We start from the raw sequence: 15,187 nt of genomic DNA, 5'->3' as shown, positions 1-15,187 counted from the left end.
GGCAGCGTCACACATTACAAAGACCCTGTGGCTGGCTACCACAAGGACTTCACATTATGTGTGTACTGGGAGTTGTGTGCTTCCCAGGTGTACAGGAACTGGGACATGCATGGAGAAGGGGGTGCAGCCTTCTCCACCACACCATTTCCCGGACTTGAAATAGCTCCAGGAAGCCAGCATTTGCCCTGCTAGAAAATGTACGTATCGTAGCAGCTCCCCAGAGCCTATTTCAGGTCAGGAAAAAGACATGGGGAAGCTGAAGGCCCTTCTTCACAAGCATGTGTGTCTTGGAAGCGCAAGACTCCCAGCACACATGTGATCCAAAGTCCTTGCAGTGGCCACCAGGACTTGGCAATATAGGGACCATCCCTTAGAAAACCAATTGCTTATTAACTCCCACTGGCAGTTCCTAGATCTCCAGCCCGGCATAGGAAGGCAAACATAATCCATTTGGGAGTAAAAGAAGACAAGAATCAATTGGAAGGGAAATTGCAACTCTCAAAAACAACCTAGGAGAACTTACATTCTTCTACTGCAAGCACATAGCACCAAACCACTTAAATCTGCTATGTTCAATTCATATGCCATCATGGAGACATACATGACTTGTATTGATTAACAGACATACAAATGATTGGTCGGTTCACTATGGTCGGTTCTGATGCTGTCCCATGGCTTCCCAAGCCCTGTTTCTTGAGATAATTCTTATTTGCCACAGGGATTGAACTGGGGGCTTTATATAAACAAAGCCACGTGCTTTGCAACTGAGCTATTTCTCATGAACAAGATGTTGGTGTTTACATTGTGGGCCCTTCAGTTCTACCATTTCATGTCACTGTATTCTGTTCAAACAGAATTCCTGCCACAGCCCGCATGGAATTTCAAAGAATAAGAGACACAGTGGCAGGTCCTAAGTAAAAACCCTGTTATTATTGACGATTCTGAGATGTTCTTCATTTGTGCCACAAAAGTGAAGGCGGCGAAGGTGACTTTGCGTGCAGCATGAGAGAGTTATCTGCGAATCTGTTAAGTATGTACACAGAGGGGCAAAGCACCGGAGGGGAGGAGCATATTTCCAAACAGTAAAACACTAGAGTTACAATGAGGAACAGGCAGAAGATACTGGGCAGAATCAAGGAAATGGAACATGGCAAGAAATGGCAGAGGATGGTCCCTGGGATACATCAAAGAGCTCTGGTTTGGTTGAGAGTGCTGGGCTTTGGTGAATGAAATCAGCTTCTTGTGAGTAGCTTGAGTTGAGGTCCTGCAGACATTGTGCTTGTCCTCAGTTTTGTAAGGGTACCTGTATGAAAGAAGGAGGGGAACAATGCAATGAGCTGGGCTCACGACGACGCTTTAGCTAGGCAAGGGAGGAAATTACTTGGACTGTCAATCAAAGAGCAGCACAGATCTCACCCGGGTGAACGGGGAAGGAGAAAACGGCCCCGGAAAAGGGACCTGCCTCTTGGCCCACCCTGTCCCCATTAGGGTTGCCAACTCTAGGATGGAAAATTCCTGGAGATTTGGGGATGGATGGTAGGGTTAGGGAACGGTATAATACCTTAGAATCCACCCTCTAAAGCAGCCATTTTCCCCAGGGGAACTATCTGTAATGTATAGATAAGTAACATCATCAAGAACCCCATGAGATGGGTTAATCTGAGAGGCAGACTGGGCCAAAGCCAGCCACAGACTTTCATGCCAGAGTGGAGGGGGAAAGGTGAACCACGTTCTCTCCAGTCTCATCCTGACACTGTCTACTACACAACCTTCAGGAAAGCTCACTGTTCTTTGGCTTGTTACTTTCAAATTCATGAAATACAGAATGGGCTCAGGGGGTCCAGACAACAGAAGCACACTACCCAAAAAAACCCAGTGAAAAGTAAATAAATCAAAAGTTAATAAACATGTCATATGAAATTTACTGAATAATCAAAATGGAAAAAATCCACAAAGTGTTAATAAAGGAACAATATCAAGATGCAATGAGCAACGTGATTATTCCAAACTTCAGGCTGAAGAAACGAGGGTGAACAAATTTAACATATGCAGAATGGCAAAGTCAATAAACACATTATTTGCACAATGGCAGGGTCAGTACACACATTATATCCAAGTGGTGATAATAAATTCCAGGCGACACAATAAACAAACAAGTAAATAAATGAATGGATGGCAGAGTTCCTCCACAGCCAAAGAATAGCTGGGTATCCTCCTCTGCTACGGGTTTCAGCCAGTAGATTTTCCAGTACCCATTTCGTTGGTCACTTCATCAGGCAAATTGTCTAACTGGATATTTCACCACGTAATACACTCCCATTACATGACCCAAGCAGTAGTCAGCGAACAATGTTGTTTCATATGACATGTTTATTAACTTTTGATTTATTTACTTTTCACTGGGGTTTTTTGGGTAGTGTGCTTCTACTTTCAAATTCATGGCAGCTAATTACTCCAGCACTGTGATGGCACAATGGAGAAACAGCCACCCAGCATATGAAAAACATAAAACAACCGTAAATTATGGCTTGTATATTCCCCACCCAGCCCGCTCTTGGAAAGATGCTTTGGGGTGGATCATTACCCAGACATCTGGGTATAATCCCATGAAAAGATATTGCACTAACCAACCAGTTGTGAAGGAACTCTGCAATTTATATGTGCACACAAAATTGTTTCTGCATCCTACCAATGTCCAGAGACACATCAGAACCGATGCTGTCACTGTCTCTAGATCCAAGTGGAGCAAACAGCAACCCGAAGTAACTTGGTTCATTCTATAAACGTTTCTATTTAAAGACCAGCCCTTCTGCTCCTCCTCTGGAGAATACGTTGCCACCGCCTCTGTTCCTTAATTGCACACTGGTGCCAGATTTCAGAGGCATCTGCTGTATGCCTCTGACCTACGCTGTCAATTCTGAAAGCGGCGAGAGATCCATCTCACCAAATCGTAGGCTGGGCTCGTAGGATTTAACTCTGCTTCATCTTAACCACAAAGGAAAAAAATATTCGTAACTTGTGCAACGCACTGTAAGGGTATGGGTGTACCTGAATTTGTGTAGCTCAGGACATGCCAGTGTACAAGTTGGTGTGTGAATGGGAGACACTTGCGAGAAGTTGGAATGTATCCCTCTCCCCCTCCTTCTACACAGAGTCAAATTCTGTTCCCTCCACCTTTACCTTATTCTGCATCTGATGAGTACTTCAGGTCACCAAAGCTAGTGAGCATTCCTTTGTTCCCTTCTGTGGGATTATCTAAGATCAGAAAAGAAGGACAGTTATCTTCAAGCAGCGGCATTTCTTTAGCATTCCTTCACTGAATGCAGTTGCCTTACAGTCACACCAGTGGTCCATCAACCTCCCTGTTGTCTTATCTGACCAGCAGTGGCTTTGCAGGCGTCAAGGCAAGAGGGAATTTCCCCAACACAACCTTTAACTGGAGATGTCAAGAATTAATCCTGGATCCTCTGTACCTACAGTTCCTACATTAGCACTGTAAACATGACGTTGCTTTATACTCAAGTCAAACTATTGGCTCATCTAATTCAATACTGTCTAATCTGATTGGCACATCTTCTTAAAAGTTAATAAAACATATTAATCAAACATAGGACAATTTTACAGAGCATGTGCAGAGTACAATTCATAATAAATACTTATTATCTAGATAACAACTAACATTAACGAACACTACGTATTTCACAATCACAAAAAAATGAATAAAAATTGTTTAAAAATAAATATTACAAAACCTTACTGACCTTCCAAATTCCTTTTAGTATTTTCCCCCTGACAAAACTGTAGGTGAAATTTGTAGGTTTTGTACAATTATTAAAGATTCTTCCCTTTGCAGTGATTACCGTTTTTTCCTTAGTTCCCTAAGAATAGCCACTGAGGGTATTCTTTTCATAAAGCTACAGTTGTTGCTTCTATTATTTTGGGGGGGGGGGCGGTTTAAACTGCCAATGTATTTTTTTTTAAGGTTTCAGATTTTTCTACAAATCTGGTTTGTCAAAAGGTCCGTCTTGTCTGTCCTTGGACCCAGTCTCCAGATTTAAGTACCCACAGGTTTGGCCACACACTCACCAAGCTCTGTAGTCCTTTTGCCCATGAGTCCAACAAAGAAGTCGTGCATGTCCCCTAAAGAAACAAGAAGTGCGTTAGCCAAAGACAATCAGCCTTATCAAAAACGAACACAAGTTTGAGGGTGTGCAGATGCTTTGACATCAGTTCTGGGCAACCACACACCCCACAATGCTCTAGGGATTCCCCCAATCTCTACACAGACCACAGAAATTAGGGGAAATTTGTAAAGAGACATGGGCACTGTGATGTTGCATGTTCTCAACCTCCAGGTGAGATTTGGAGATCTCCCAGAATTACAACTGGTCTCCAAACAACAGAGATCAGCTTCCTTGAATAAAATGGCTGCGTGTGAAGTTGGACTGGACTCTACGCCATTATACCTTGCTTGGGGTCCTTCCCCCTCTCTAAACGCTGACCACGCCAGGCGCCAGAGTTGGCAACCCTACCCCTCCATTTTCTTCCCGCTGCTCAATGGATTAAATAGAAGCAATTAAGAGAAGGGATGGGAGTTTACCTGCTGCCAGGTAAGCAAGTATTAAGTTTACAAGGAGGACAGGTGAAAGGGAGAACCAACTTACGTTTTTGGGAAGAGGCAAGTGCCTGAGGACCTGGAGATCAGAGAACAGAATCAACAAGAGGTTGGGGGAACTCTCATTTCCAGCTTTTCCAGGTAGAGCTTCTTTAGTTCGGAAAGGAATATATATATACTGTGCTGAAATAACATTCTTTTTAAAATCACATACAGATTGGGACTTTGTGACTTTGTAATTGCTTCTACAGCTGACTTCTGGATGGAAACTTGACTCAGTTCAATTGATTTAAAGCTTGCTATACTAAATGTAACTTAAATTTCAGCTCTCTTCATCAGATGCATCATGACAAAGAGAGCTGTGGTTCTCAAAAGCTTATGCTACAATAAAGTTGGTTAGTCTTAAAGGTGCTACTGGACTCCTTACTATTTTAAACTACAGACTAACACGGCTAACTCCTCTACATTATAAAGGAGAAACTCTCCTATCCTTCTGTTCTATCTCATGTCTGTCTTGCCTTGCTCTGCGCTGCAAGCTAGACCAGGGCTCCCCAACATGATGTCTGTGGGCACAATTGTGCCCGCTGACCCATTTTGTGGTGCCTGAGAAGTGTTTTTAGAAAATGGACAAGGCTTTTGCAAAGCACGGAGTATTGATTGGCTGTGCAGATTTTTAAAAACATCTCTTTGGCAGAAACTGCTCCACAGCACAGAGATCTTCACAGTATGACTGAAGGTAAGCTGTAGCAGCCATTTTGTGGCTGGCTCCATCTCCTGCAGCAGCCATTTTGTGGCAGCCATTTTGTTGCTGTGCCCACCACAACTGTGTCAGAATTCCAAATGTGCTCGCAGGCTCAAAAAAGGTTGGGGACCCCTGAAGTAGCCTTTGCATCCTGCCTTTTAAGTGGAAAGATATAGAAATTACTTATTTTCTGAAACTGCTAGGAACCAGGCCACCTTGAATTGCTTGTATATTAAATTTCACCTTTAACTTTTTTATGGAAGCCGTTTAGTATTTCAAGAGAAACCTACTGATTTCTTCCTTGCCTGTCAGTCTGAGCAGGGCCTCATAGGAAATTCCTTGGCCATCATACAATCGCCGCAGCATGGATGGGGATAGCTTGTAGGTATCTAAACTTTTCTGTTGAAAAGAGAAGGAAAAGACAGGCGATCTAATGCTGATCTGCGAAGGGATAGCAATATACCCCAAATATTGCCCAAACAAATGATTCACATTAATCCAGGCACAGGCATATTCGGCTCCAATAAAAAGGAAATACTAAAAATATTATTTTTTCACATGTGTACAGTATATGCTGCAAACTCATGATCTCAGCAATGGCCACAAACAACACTTCGCCCCTTTTAGACAGGAGAGGTGAAAGTAGGAATAGAATTTAGTCCAGGAAGACTTTCACTAAGGGGTCAAAAATGCTGCATGGCTTCAACAGAATGGAATATGGAGAAAAGTATGAGTGCACAATGGAGTAACCGAACCTTTCCAACTTAGGGTTGCCGGGTCCCTCTTGGAGAAACGGGGGACCTCGTTTCGCCAAGGGCACTCGCCTTCTTTTGCTGTTTGTGTGCACCGGGCCAATTTGGGCCCCAAAATGGCCCGATTCAGCCCATTTGGGGCCCAAATCAAACTCATGTGAAGTGCAAGAGAGCTCTCAATACAGCACAACGATATCCCTCCCGGAAGTGATGTCATGCCACCCTGAGAGGGCACCCTGGGGGCCTGTTCCCATGCCTCCCCCCCCCCCACCAGCCAGGTGAGTGGTGGCAAGGGGTGGAGGGTAGGAGGGGGGATCCCCCGCCCCCACCGGGGAATGGTAACCCTATCCCAACCACATACACCAAAAATAAAAAGCTGCCAATCATCAGTGTGTCTTCTCTCCCAGTCTTCTTGCACTTCCAAGCGTCTGTCCTTGTCATTCCATGCTGCATTCCCAGTAATTGATGGCCTGCCTGTAACAAAACTAGTGTCCATACCACATGAAGCTGCCTTCTGTTGGTCTATCAAGGTCAGTATTGTCTCCGCTGACTGACAGCAGCTTTCTTGCATCTCAGGCAAAAGTCATCCACATCACCTACTGCCTGATCTTTTTTATCAGGATATGTCAGGGATTGAACTTGGGACCTTCTGTGTACAATGAAGATGCACTTCCACTGAGTTACCATTGCAAAACATTTTTCATAGCAGATAAATTATATTCAAATACATATCTAATCTGCGTAATTTATGTCTGAAGCTAAGTCTAGGTTCTCTGGTTATAGACTTTCAGATCGGGAGTGCGGAGTACAGGTTTAGCAAAGAACGATAGGTCCACGGATATTTTACTGCAGAGGACATCCAAGGAACAAGCCGGTTGAGGCAGAGGAACATTTAAAGAACTAAGTGCAAAATCTGTGATCGTTTTAACAGATTGGTGGCTGGACATGCTTCATTAAGGTAATGGGGGGTGCAGATAATCACCCCATTTTCTCTGGTTCTCCTGGAGGACAAAAGTGATGGAGGAGTGACGCTTCGTTTTCCCGCGAGCGCATCAACATGTGCATTCCTGCTACTCTCTGTGGTCCCACTCAGCTTCCATCCAGTGTGGTCTTCATGCCGACAGAGTTCCCAAAGGCCCAGAAGGGGAGCAGGCGATCACATTCATTCAAAAGCCAAAGGGAAAGAGAAGCAGGGGTGTGCATTTGTTTAAGCACACGAATGAAAACAGCGAATGAGGCCCATCCATTTCTGCAATAGAAATGGATGGTGGAGAACAAGCCCAAGAGGGAACGTCTCATTCACCGTGTTTTTCATTTGTTTCGCCGTGCAAATCCTGGCATGGAGAGAATTTCCGTTCAGTGCCAAAACCCCTTCTTGGAGCACAGAATTGTGCTGTAAGACACAGGCCGTCGTCACACGGGCAACTCTTCTGTTAAATTTACAGCATGTAGCGTCCTACCTGTTATCGGCACAGTAACGTTTCCTTGGGTCACCTAACAGCTCTTCGCGCCACCAGCTGTCCACACCGAAGCACTCTGTTCTGTTCTCTCTAACCGCGCAGAAGCAGCTCCTCCCCATTTTTTTTTATTATACTGGCGTTTAATTCCGCTATAACGGAATAACAGCATATAAACATTCCGTTAGAGCAAAACATTACGACCTTTTTGTTTTTCCAACTTTGAAATTATAGAAATAGCCCTTTGCCTGCAGAAAACTCCCTGTCTGACGTGATCCCCATCGCTGAAGGCTCTGCGATTGAGTCATTTTTACTTCAGCAGAAAGTTTGCATTGTGTTATGTCGTTATGGCGATATAAGGACATAATAAAATAAAAAAAGGGGAGTCACAGGAAGAAATGGATTCTGGGATTGAAGGGAGGGCATAGGACGTTGCAAGGCGAAATACATCGATGTGAGGCATTCACACTGAGGCACAAAATAGTGCGACTATCAAGCACAAAGCAGAAGAGAGAAAATCGCTACAGTGTTGGAATAAGGTGGGTGTTTGCCGGGAAATAGCGCCATTTTAGCGCTAAATAAAAGCCCGTGTGACGACGGCCACAGTAATGGCAGTCCGATGCCAAACACCAAAGTTATAGACAGAAGGTGGGCTTGTCTTGTGCTGAAATAAGGGCGAAAACAAAGGCATGAATAATATACAGGAAACATAAGGAATTAAGAATGAAGGACAATGGCATACGTGGTTTAAAATAGAAGAACGTGGAAGAACGGAAACAAACAAACAAAAAAGTTCACGCGTACCCCTGCAGCGAAATCATGATGGAATTCATCAGCAGAACCAGCGGGAAGAAAAAACTACTGAATGGAGATATAATGTCTCCACTTGGAGCATTCGTTCTCTTGCTGGCTCCATAAATGAACAAGACAAAAGGTGCCAGTACCATAGGCATAACTAGGTATTTTGGGGTGCTGGGACAACACATACCACTGCTCCCCACCCACCCACCCTCACATCCTTTCTGCATATATAAAGCAAATACACAGGTTTGAAATGGCATCATTTATCTTTCCTCCCTGCTCTGGCAAGTTTTCAATAAAAAGATGTTATTTCAAAATTGTGTCCAGATTTAACTTAACGTGCATAAATGTGCACAGTGCTCCTAGTTCTTCCGACTTGCCCCATGTTCAAGATCTATGCCCATGTCAGCAAATGGCTCTATTGTTCTACCAGCACAGTTTATTTTCCTTGCACGTTCTTAATGAATAAGTTAGAAAGACATTTTACTGTATTTACTACAATGCAAGACGGGTTTTTTTCCAGATATGCCATCAAAGAAAAGAGAGGGTGGTCTTAAATTCATATACAAGTTACAGTTATGTCCAGTATTTTTTTAAAAAAAAGTTGTGTACAACATTTTTAGATGGGGTTATTTTACATTCAGAGTGGTCTTTTAAGTAAACATGGTAACTATTTCTGATTCATGGTGGTGCCCTGCACAGCACCCACAGTGGACGAGAAGAGTCACTACCTGATGGGGATATAGACATACTACCAAGTTGCTGCTGCTCAGTCAAGGAGGAGGGTTACAGGAATAAACCCACTGCAGCTCAAAGCGACACCTGTTGTATGTGGCAACCTATGGGATAGGTCTACATGGTCCCAGGGCAGCCATCACACACCTTGAGAGCCAGTTTGGTGTAGTGGACGAGACTCTAATCTGGAGAGCCGGGTTTGATTCCCCACTCCTCCACTTGAAGCCAGCAGTCACAGCTCTGTCAGAGCTCTCTCAGCCCCACCCACCTCACAGGGTGATTGTTGTGGAGATAATAATAACATACTTTGTAAACTGCTCTGAGTGGCCGTTAAGTTGCCCTGAAGGGTGGTATATAAACCCGTTGTTGTTGTTGTCGTTGTTGTCGTCGTTGTTCCGGTCTTCTATTCAGGTGCATCCTTCCCCCAAGCAGGAAGGCAGAAGGGATATGTAAGAACTTCAAGCATAGATGGAGGGGACTTCTAAAGAGAAATCCCTCCACTGTTGTTTTTTTTTCAGACAGAGAAAAAAGCAGAAGGTTGAACGGATGCGCTTTCCCCTGGGGTATGGCAGTTAGGATGAAAATGGGAGGTGCAAGATGCATTTTTTCACTGACTGCTGTGTAAAGGGGGAGACACGGGCAGGCCAGTCGGGGACCTCCCTCTGTACCTATGGCCAAACAGGAATGAATGGTAATGAATTAACAGCAAATCCCTCTTAACTTCCTATACCAACAGTAAAACCTACAGACGGCGTGTAGGTATAATGTCCGTGAAGGCATTATTCATTATTCTTATATTTGGTTATGTAAATGGAGTCTCTGGGGAACTGAGTGATTGAGGCTGCTACTGTTTAATTAGATTAACATTTAATTACATTCACAAGCTATCCTATATATGGGTAGGAAATGGCTTTTATCCCAGAGTCCCACAAAAAGGACAAGGGCCTCTGCTTCTTTTAGACCCTCTCCGCTAATAACATTTTCACCCAGAGCCAAAATTCAAAGAGGTCTCTCGTCTCAATGCCTGGCTTTCAGCTGTAATATTTGAAATGCAATATTATACCCAGGGGGAATTGAATACTGCAGAATAACAAGTTTCGTATGGAAAATTGCAAGGATCCAAAATTAGTTTGCGAAGCCCGGGAAAAAAAAAATCACATTACAGGTGTCCAAATGCAAAAGTGTTTGTACCAGGTCACGTAACAGAAGTAATGCAAAATCAGCATTTGCGACTGCAAACTAAAGTTCACATCAGGTTTCACAGATGTACCTCTGACTGCCATGGCTTCACTTGCGGCTGACTAATACATGCGTCAGCAAGGGTGGGGGGGGAGCAATTTATAATGTAATATGGCCAGGGCTGAAGAATTTCAATAGCAGGTTTATTACATAGTCTCATAGTTCTGGGAAGAATAGCTGGAGACACAGACTCCGGGAACAAAAGATCAGAAAAGCGACCGGGTCTCAGCTGGGCTTCAGTGTTCAGTGTGTGGAAGGAGGGGGTTAATGCCTTTGGATCTCATTTCCCCCATCTTTCTCCCCTCATTCCCTTTGCCAAGTTAGAAAACGAATCCAAATTATTTGAAAAGCAAATCAAGGCAATGCTCTCAAATCTCTACAGTGGCGAGAGCAGCTCTGATCCTTTTAACTCAAGTGTCGTCATTTCCTGTGCCAAAGCAAACACAACTGCCATTGACAATGGTGAGGGAGGGCGGCTCCATCAAACCCCTCACCTGTGGGACAGAAACAGCTCTGACCCACTCCCATTCGTCATCTTCTTCCTCCTCTTCTTCCTCTTCCTCTTCTTCACTGCTGCTCCAAAATTATTTTCTTTAGTGATGTTTTAATTATTTTGTAAACTGCTTTGTGCAGGAATATTTGTGCAGGAAAGTGGTATATAAATATCATTAGGTGAATGAAATCTCCAAGTGATAAAAGGATTTTGTTGGTTATTCTTCTCTATCTCTTTCGTGTCAAAGAGTTGCCAGTAAGCAGCTGATACTGGCGAGATGGTATTCTATTGCCCACAGATTCTGAAAGAAGCTGTCCTTCCCCCGCCCCACCATTGCAAATTCTATTGTAATTCCCGATAATCACGGAAGATTTCCAGGTGAAAAACGCTGCCAATTACACCTCCTTGTAAAATGTTTAAATATGCCGTGAAGAACAAGTAGGTGTCGGTGTGTGGGGTGGGGGGCTCTAATTGAATCTGGTTAAAACGACTGCTGAATGTGAAGTAATTTTGTAAGATTAAAAAAAAAAAAAGCAAAAAGATCAGGAGCATCCAAAACTGAGGAATTACTTTCGAAGAGGTGTAAAACTGAGATAATTTGAGGCATTTGGGGGCCAGGAGGAGCGTGACGGGACAGCAGAAGATGGAATTGGATTTCTCAGAGCTTTTTATCCTCTGTGGATCTCATTCAGAAAGGATTTGAAAAAAGCAACCACTTAAGTCTCCAGCCAGGACTTGTCCACAAAGGCAATTTGCACCACAGAAAGCTTTTTTTTAACGGAGGCGGAAAAATTCTACCTCCTCCTCCATTGAACCTCCCCTTTTGATACCTATGAAAAGATGCCTTTGTGCCTCAGATGAAAGTAACACGTTCCCACACCTTCTTTCAACAGGGCTTAGAATATGGAATTATGGTTACAGTTTTAGTGAACAAGAAATACGGACTTCTGGGATCAAAAAGAACATTCTGGAATCAAAAAGAGCAGTCTCTACAGCTTTTTCAAAAGGGGGGTCACAGCCTCATATCAGTCAATGAATTGGAACATTATTTATCATTTGGTTGTTTATTTGTGGATGAGAGATTTAGGGCAATGATATGCTGTGGCCAGAAAATGTCTTCCAGTGGCCTATATCCCCACCTTTGGCTGGAGAAGGTTCCTCCAGTTCTTCTGATAAGTGGCACTGTAGGAAGCATTCCCTAAATTGGAGGAAGGGTCCTTGGGATATAGAAAAGCCTAACTTTGAACTTTGACTACAAAGCACTAAGTGTGGCTAAATGAAGTGGCAAGCCATATTCCTACTCCTTTCTCAGCCGTATTTGAATGTGATGAAACGGACCCTGATCTACAAAGCTCCAGGACAAACCAATCCCATTTGCTACACAACAACAACATTAGATTTATATACCACCTTTCAGGATAATGCCCACTCAGAGTGGTTTACAAAGTATGCTGTTATTATTCCCACAAGGAACACCCTCAGCGCCACCCACCTCACAGGGTGTTTTGTTGTAGCCCACAACAAAACAACCTGTGAGGCGGGTGGCACTGAGAGAGCTCCTAGAAGCTGTGACTGACCCAAGGTCACCCAACTGGCTTCAAGTGGAGGAGTCAAACCCAGTTCTCCAGAGTAGAGTCCCGTCACTCAAACTGGCTCAAGTCGAAGGGGTTATTCCAATGGAATTGTTTCCTTTGAAACTTCTGAGCTGTTGAACTACACTGTTTTTAGTTATACTTTATTCTTTCTTTTTTCCAGCCACTTTGGTTACCCTTCAATTTGTCTAAAATTCAGAAACTGATCCTTTTCCACAGGGATGGATTAATCCAAGTGATAGCTACCAGCTCGTCCACTGGGTCACCAAAGCTCTCGTTTCAGTAGTAAGAGGGGTGCTCTCTAAAGTCAAGCAATCATTGCAGACTAGCATTTTGTTCTCTGCAGGATGTGCTGGTTTCGGGACTAGGAAATTATTTTGTGCAAAGACTGAGAATTATTGTCCTGTATAGGATTTCATACCACAAAACAGTGAAGGAGAAGCAGCTTCATCTTGGTCGAGTGAGAGTGTAAGTGGCATCAGGGGATAAGAAACGGGAAGGGATGTGAGCAGAGGTATTGGTCTTCTGTTTCTAATTTTAATTTTCCTCCTCCACCTCTCTCGGGTTTACAGTTTGCACTTTTGCAGAGATGTTTTGAAAATGCAGGGATAGTTTTTTGAAAGAAGCGTTGGTCTTCACCACCCGGCAAACCACAGAGATGCACCTGTCTCTGCGTACTGCCTATATAACAGGTAGGACTGCTAACTGGGAAATTCCTGAAGAATTTGCCAAGTCCCAACACATCTCCAAAACTAGGAGCACTTAAACTCATATTTTTTAACAGCAAAGAAAACAAACACAAGAGCACGTATTGTGATGACTGAAAGCAACAAAAGATTTTCATTACAAAAAACACACCACATTTCTGACAGCTCTCTCCTTTCTTAAACTCAACCAATCTGGCCCTGCTGATCTGTGCTTTTGTATCCTCACAGTTAGATTGCTGTAATATGCTCCACATTGGGTAGGGCTGCCAACAACCTGGGGGGGAAATGTCCTGTCCCTTTAACAGAGGCTTAATATGATGTTACTTATGAGGAAATGGTGGAGGAACTTGGTATGTTTAGCCTGGAGAGGAGACACTGAGAGGTGATATGAACCATCTTCAAGAACTTGAAGGGCTGTCATATAGAAGATGGCACAGAGTTGTTTTCCACCACCCCAGAAGGTCAGACTAGAACAGTAAGATTTATATCTATTTAGATTCACTATATGCCCCAGAAAATCCGGGGGAAATAATGCAGTTTTGCATAACTTTTCATATGTTGTTTCCAAAATCAAACGACACCCCATATGCAGAAAAGAGAAATAACATTCGAAAAGAACCTCCACACAGAAGAAAAAACAGAATAAAGAACTTGGGGGAGGGGGCAGAAATTCAAAATGGAGAAGTGGTTCAAAAACCAAATTGACTTTTGTTTGGGTAAAGCAGAGCTCTGTACCAATCTCGGTTTGGGATAACAAAGTTCTTGTTGTTAATCCTATTTGCTGAAGTGGAGAAGAAGTCTGCTCTGTCTCCTAGGATTCAAGGACCCTAAAAACCTTATCCGAGCAACATGCACACGCAAAACAGACTTTCACTCGAGCACAGGAGTCCATCCATTCACCACCGATTTGCCACCTGCGCTCTGCAATACCAAACCTGTCACCCTCACCTTTGTTTGGAGTCCACTGGGCATCTGTTGCTCTTGGGACCCAAGGCAGTAAGCATGACATAGTTTTGCCACTACTAAAGACAGCAGCACTATGACAGCCAGGGAACTCTTCATGTCCTTTTCCTCAGGAAGGGGCAGCTTGTGAAGAGAAACAATCTGAGAGAGAGAGAGAGAGACTGGTAGGATAGGGTTCAGGGGGAAAAGAGAAAGAGAAAAAGAGAGATCAATGTGGGGAAGGAAAATGGCCAGGCATGGAGAGGCCCGGCAGCATATACCAGAAAAACTAGCACTTGGTCCAAAATCTTAGTTTTCACAGTTGCAGGATCTGACACAGAAAGTTAGTTGGGCAGGGAGAAAACTGCTGAAAGAAATAAAGAAGAGCACAGGAAGAAGTCTAGAGGAGGTTCCCAGGAAAAGAGAGGAAAACTCACACCCTAATTTGTGCCTCCCTGTCCCTATCTGAGGGCCAAGCTACACATGACGAATGACACTTGAACAGCAAGTGTATTTCTCCCTGTTCACTTGCCCTCCACTCAATCCACTTGCCATTCAAGTGTCATTCGTCATGTGTAGCTTGGCCCTGAGAGTGTTAATTGTCTATTAAATAGGGGTATGCTCTTCTGCAAGAGAGGCTCTACGGTTGCTAGCCTCCAGGTAGTAGTTGGAGATTTCCGGGCAACAGAGATCCGTTCCCCTGGAGCATAGATCCAGAGGAGTTAGCCGTGTTAGTCTGTAGTATCAAAATCAAAAAGAGTCCAGTAGCACCTCCAAGACCAACGAATTCCACTGCAGCACAAGCCTTCGAGAAGGCTTGTGCTGCAGTGGAATTGGTTGGTCTTGGAGGTGCTACTGGACTCTTTTTGATTTTGATACTACAGACTAACATGGCTAACTCCTCTGAACCGTTAAAGAATCAAACTGATCTCCATACCAGAAGAAGCTGTTTGTATCTCCATATCAGAAGGAGTTTTGCATCTACTCCGCCCCCCCCCCCTCAGCCTCTATATCTGACCAGTTTCTTTTGGCCCTCCATGCATCTGACGAAGAGAACTGTGATTCTCGAAAGCTTATGCTACAATAAAATTGGTTAGTCTTAAAGGTGCTAC

General features: G+C 43.7%; 1 protein-coding gene across 1 annotated transcript; it reads right to left on the bottom strand.

Annotated features, from left to right (window-relative positions):
* Positions 1 to 935: 935 nt before the first annotated feature.
* Positions 936 to 14,195, bottom strand: TAC3 (tachykinin precursor 3). Its single transcript, XM_055003173.1, has 6 exons — positions 14,037 to 14,195; positions 5,648 to 5,756; positions 4,665 to 4,694; positions 4,087 to 4,140; positions 3,181 to 3,255; positions 936 to 1,303 (listed from the first exon to the last, which is right to left on the bottom strand). Exons 1-5 carry the CDS (start codon positions 14,193 to 14,195, stop codon positions 3,182 to 3,184), a joined length of 426 nt encoding a protein of 141 aa, XP_054859148.1. The 3' UTR covers positions 936 to 1,303; position 3,181.
* Positions 14,196 to 15,187: the final 992 nt, after the last annotated feature.

This window comes from Eublepharis macularius, chromosome 19, assembly GCF_028583425.1.
Source record: "Eublepharis macularius isolate TG4126 chromosome 19, MPM_Emac_v1.0, whole genome shotgun sequence".
In the NCBI taxonomy this organism is placed as follows: Eukaryota; Metazoa; Chordata; class Lepidosauria; order Squamata; family Eublepharidae; genus Eublepharis; species Eublepharis macularius.
Note: the sequence above shows the minus strand (reverse complement) of the source record. Positions and strands in the feature narration are given on the sequence as shown.

Excerpts from the sequence above, each read along its gene's own strand:
- TAC3 (XM_055003173.1), bottom strand. The coding sequence starts at position 14,195 with ATGAAGAGTTCCCTGGCTGTCATAGTGCTGCTGTCTTTAGTAGTGGCA. Across the intron at positions 5,757-14,036 it reads AGAGCGCAGGTGGCAAATCG|AAAAGTTTAGATACCTACAA; the intron begins GTGGTGAATGGA and ends TCTTTTCAACAG. Across the intron at positions 3,256-4,086 it reads CAAAAGGACTACAGAGCTTG|ATAATCCCACAGAAGGGAAC; the intron begins GTGAGTGTGTGG and ends TTCTGATCTTAG.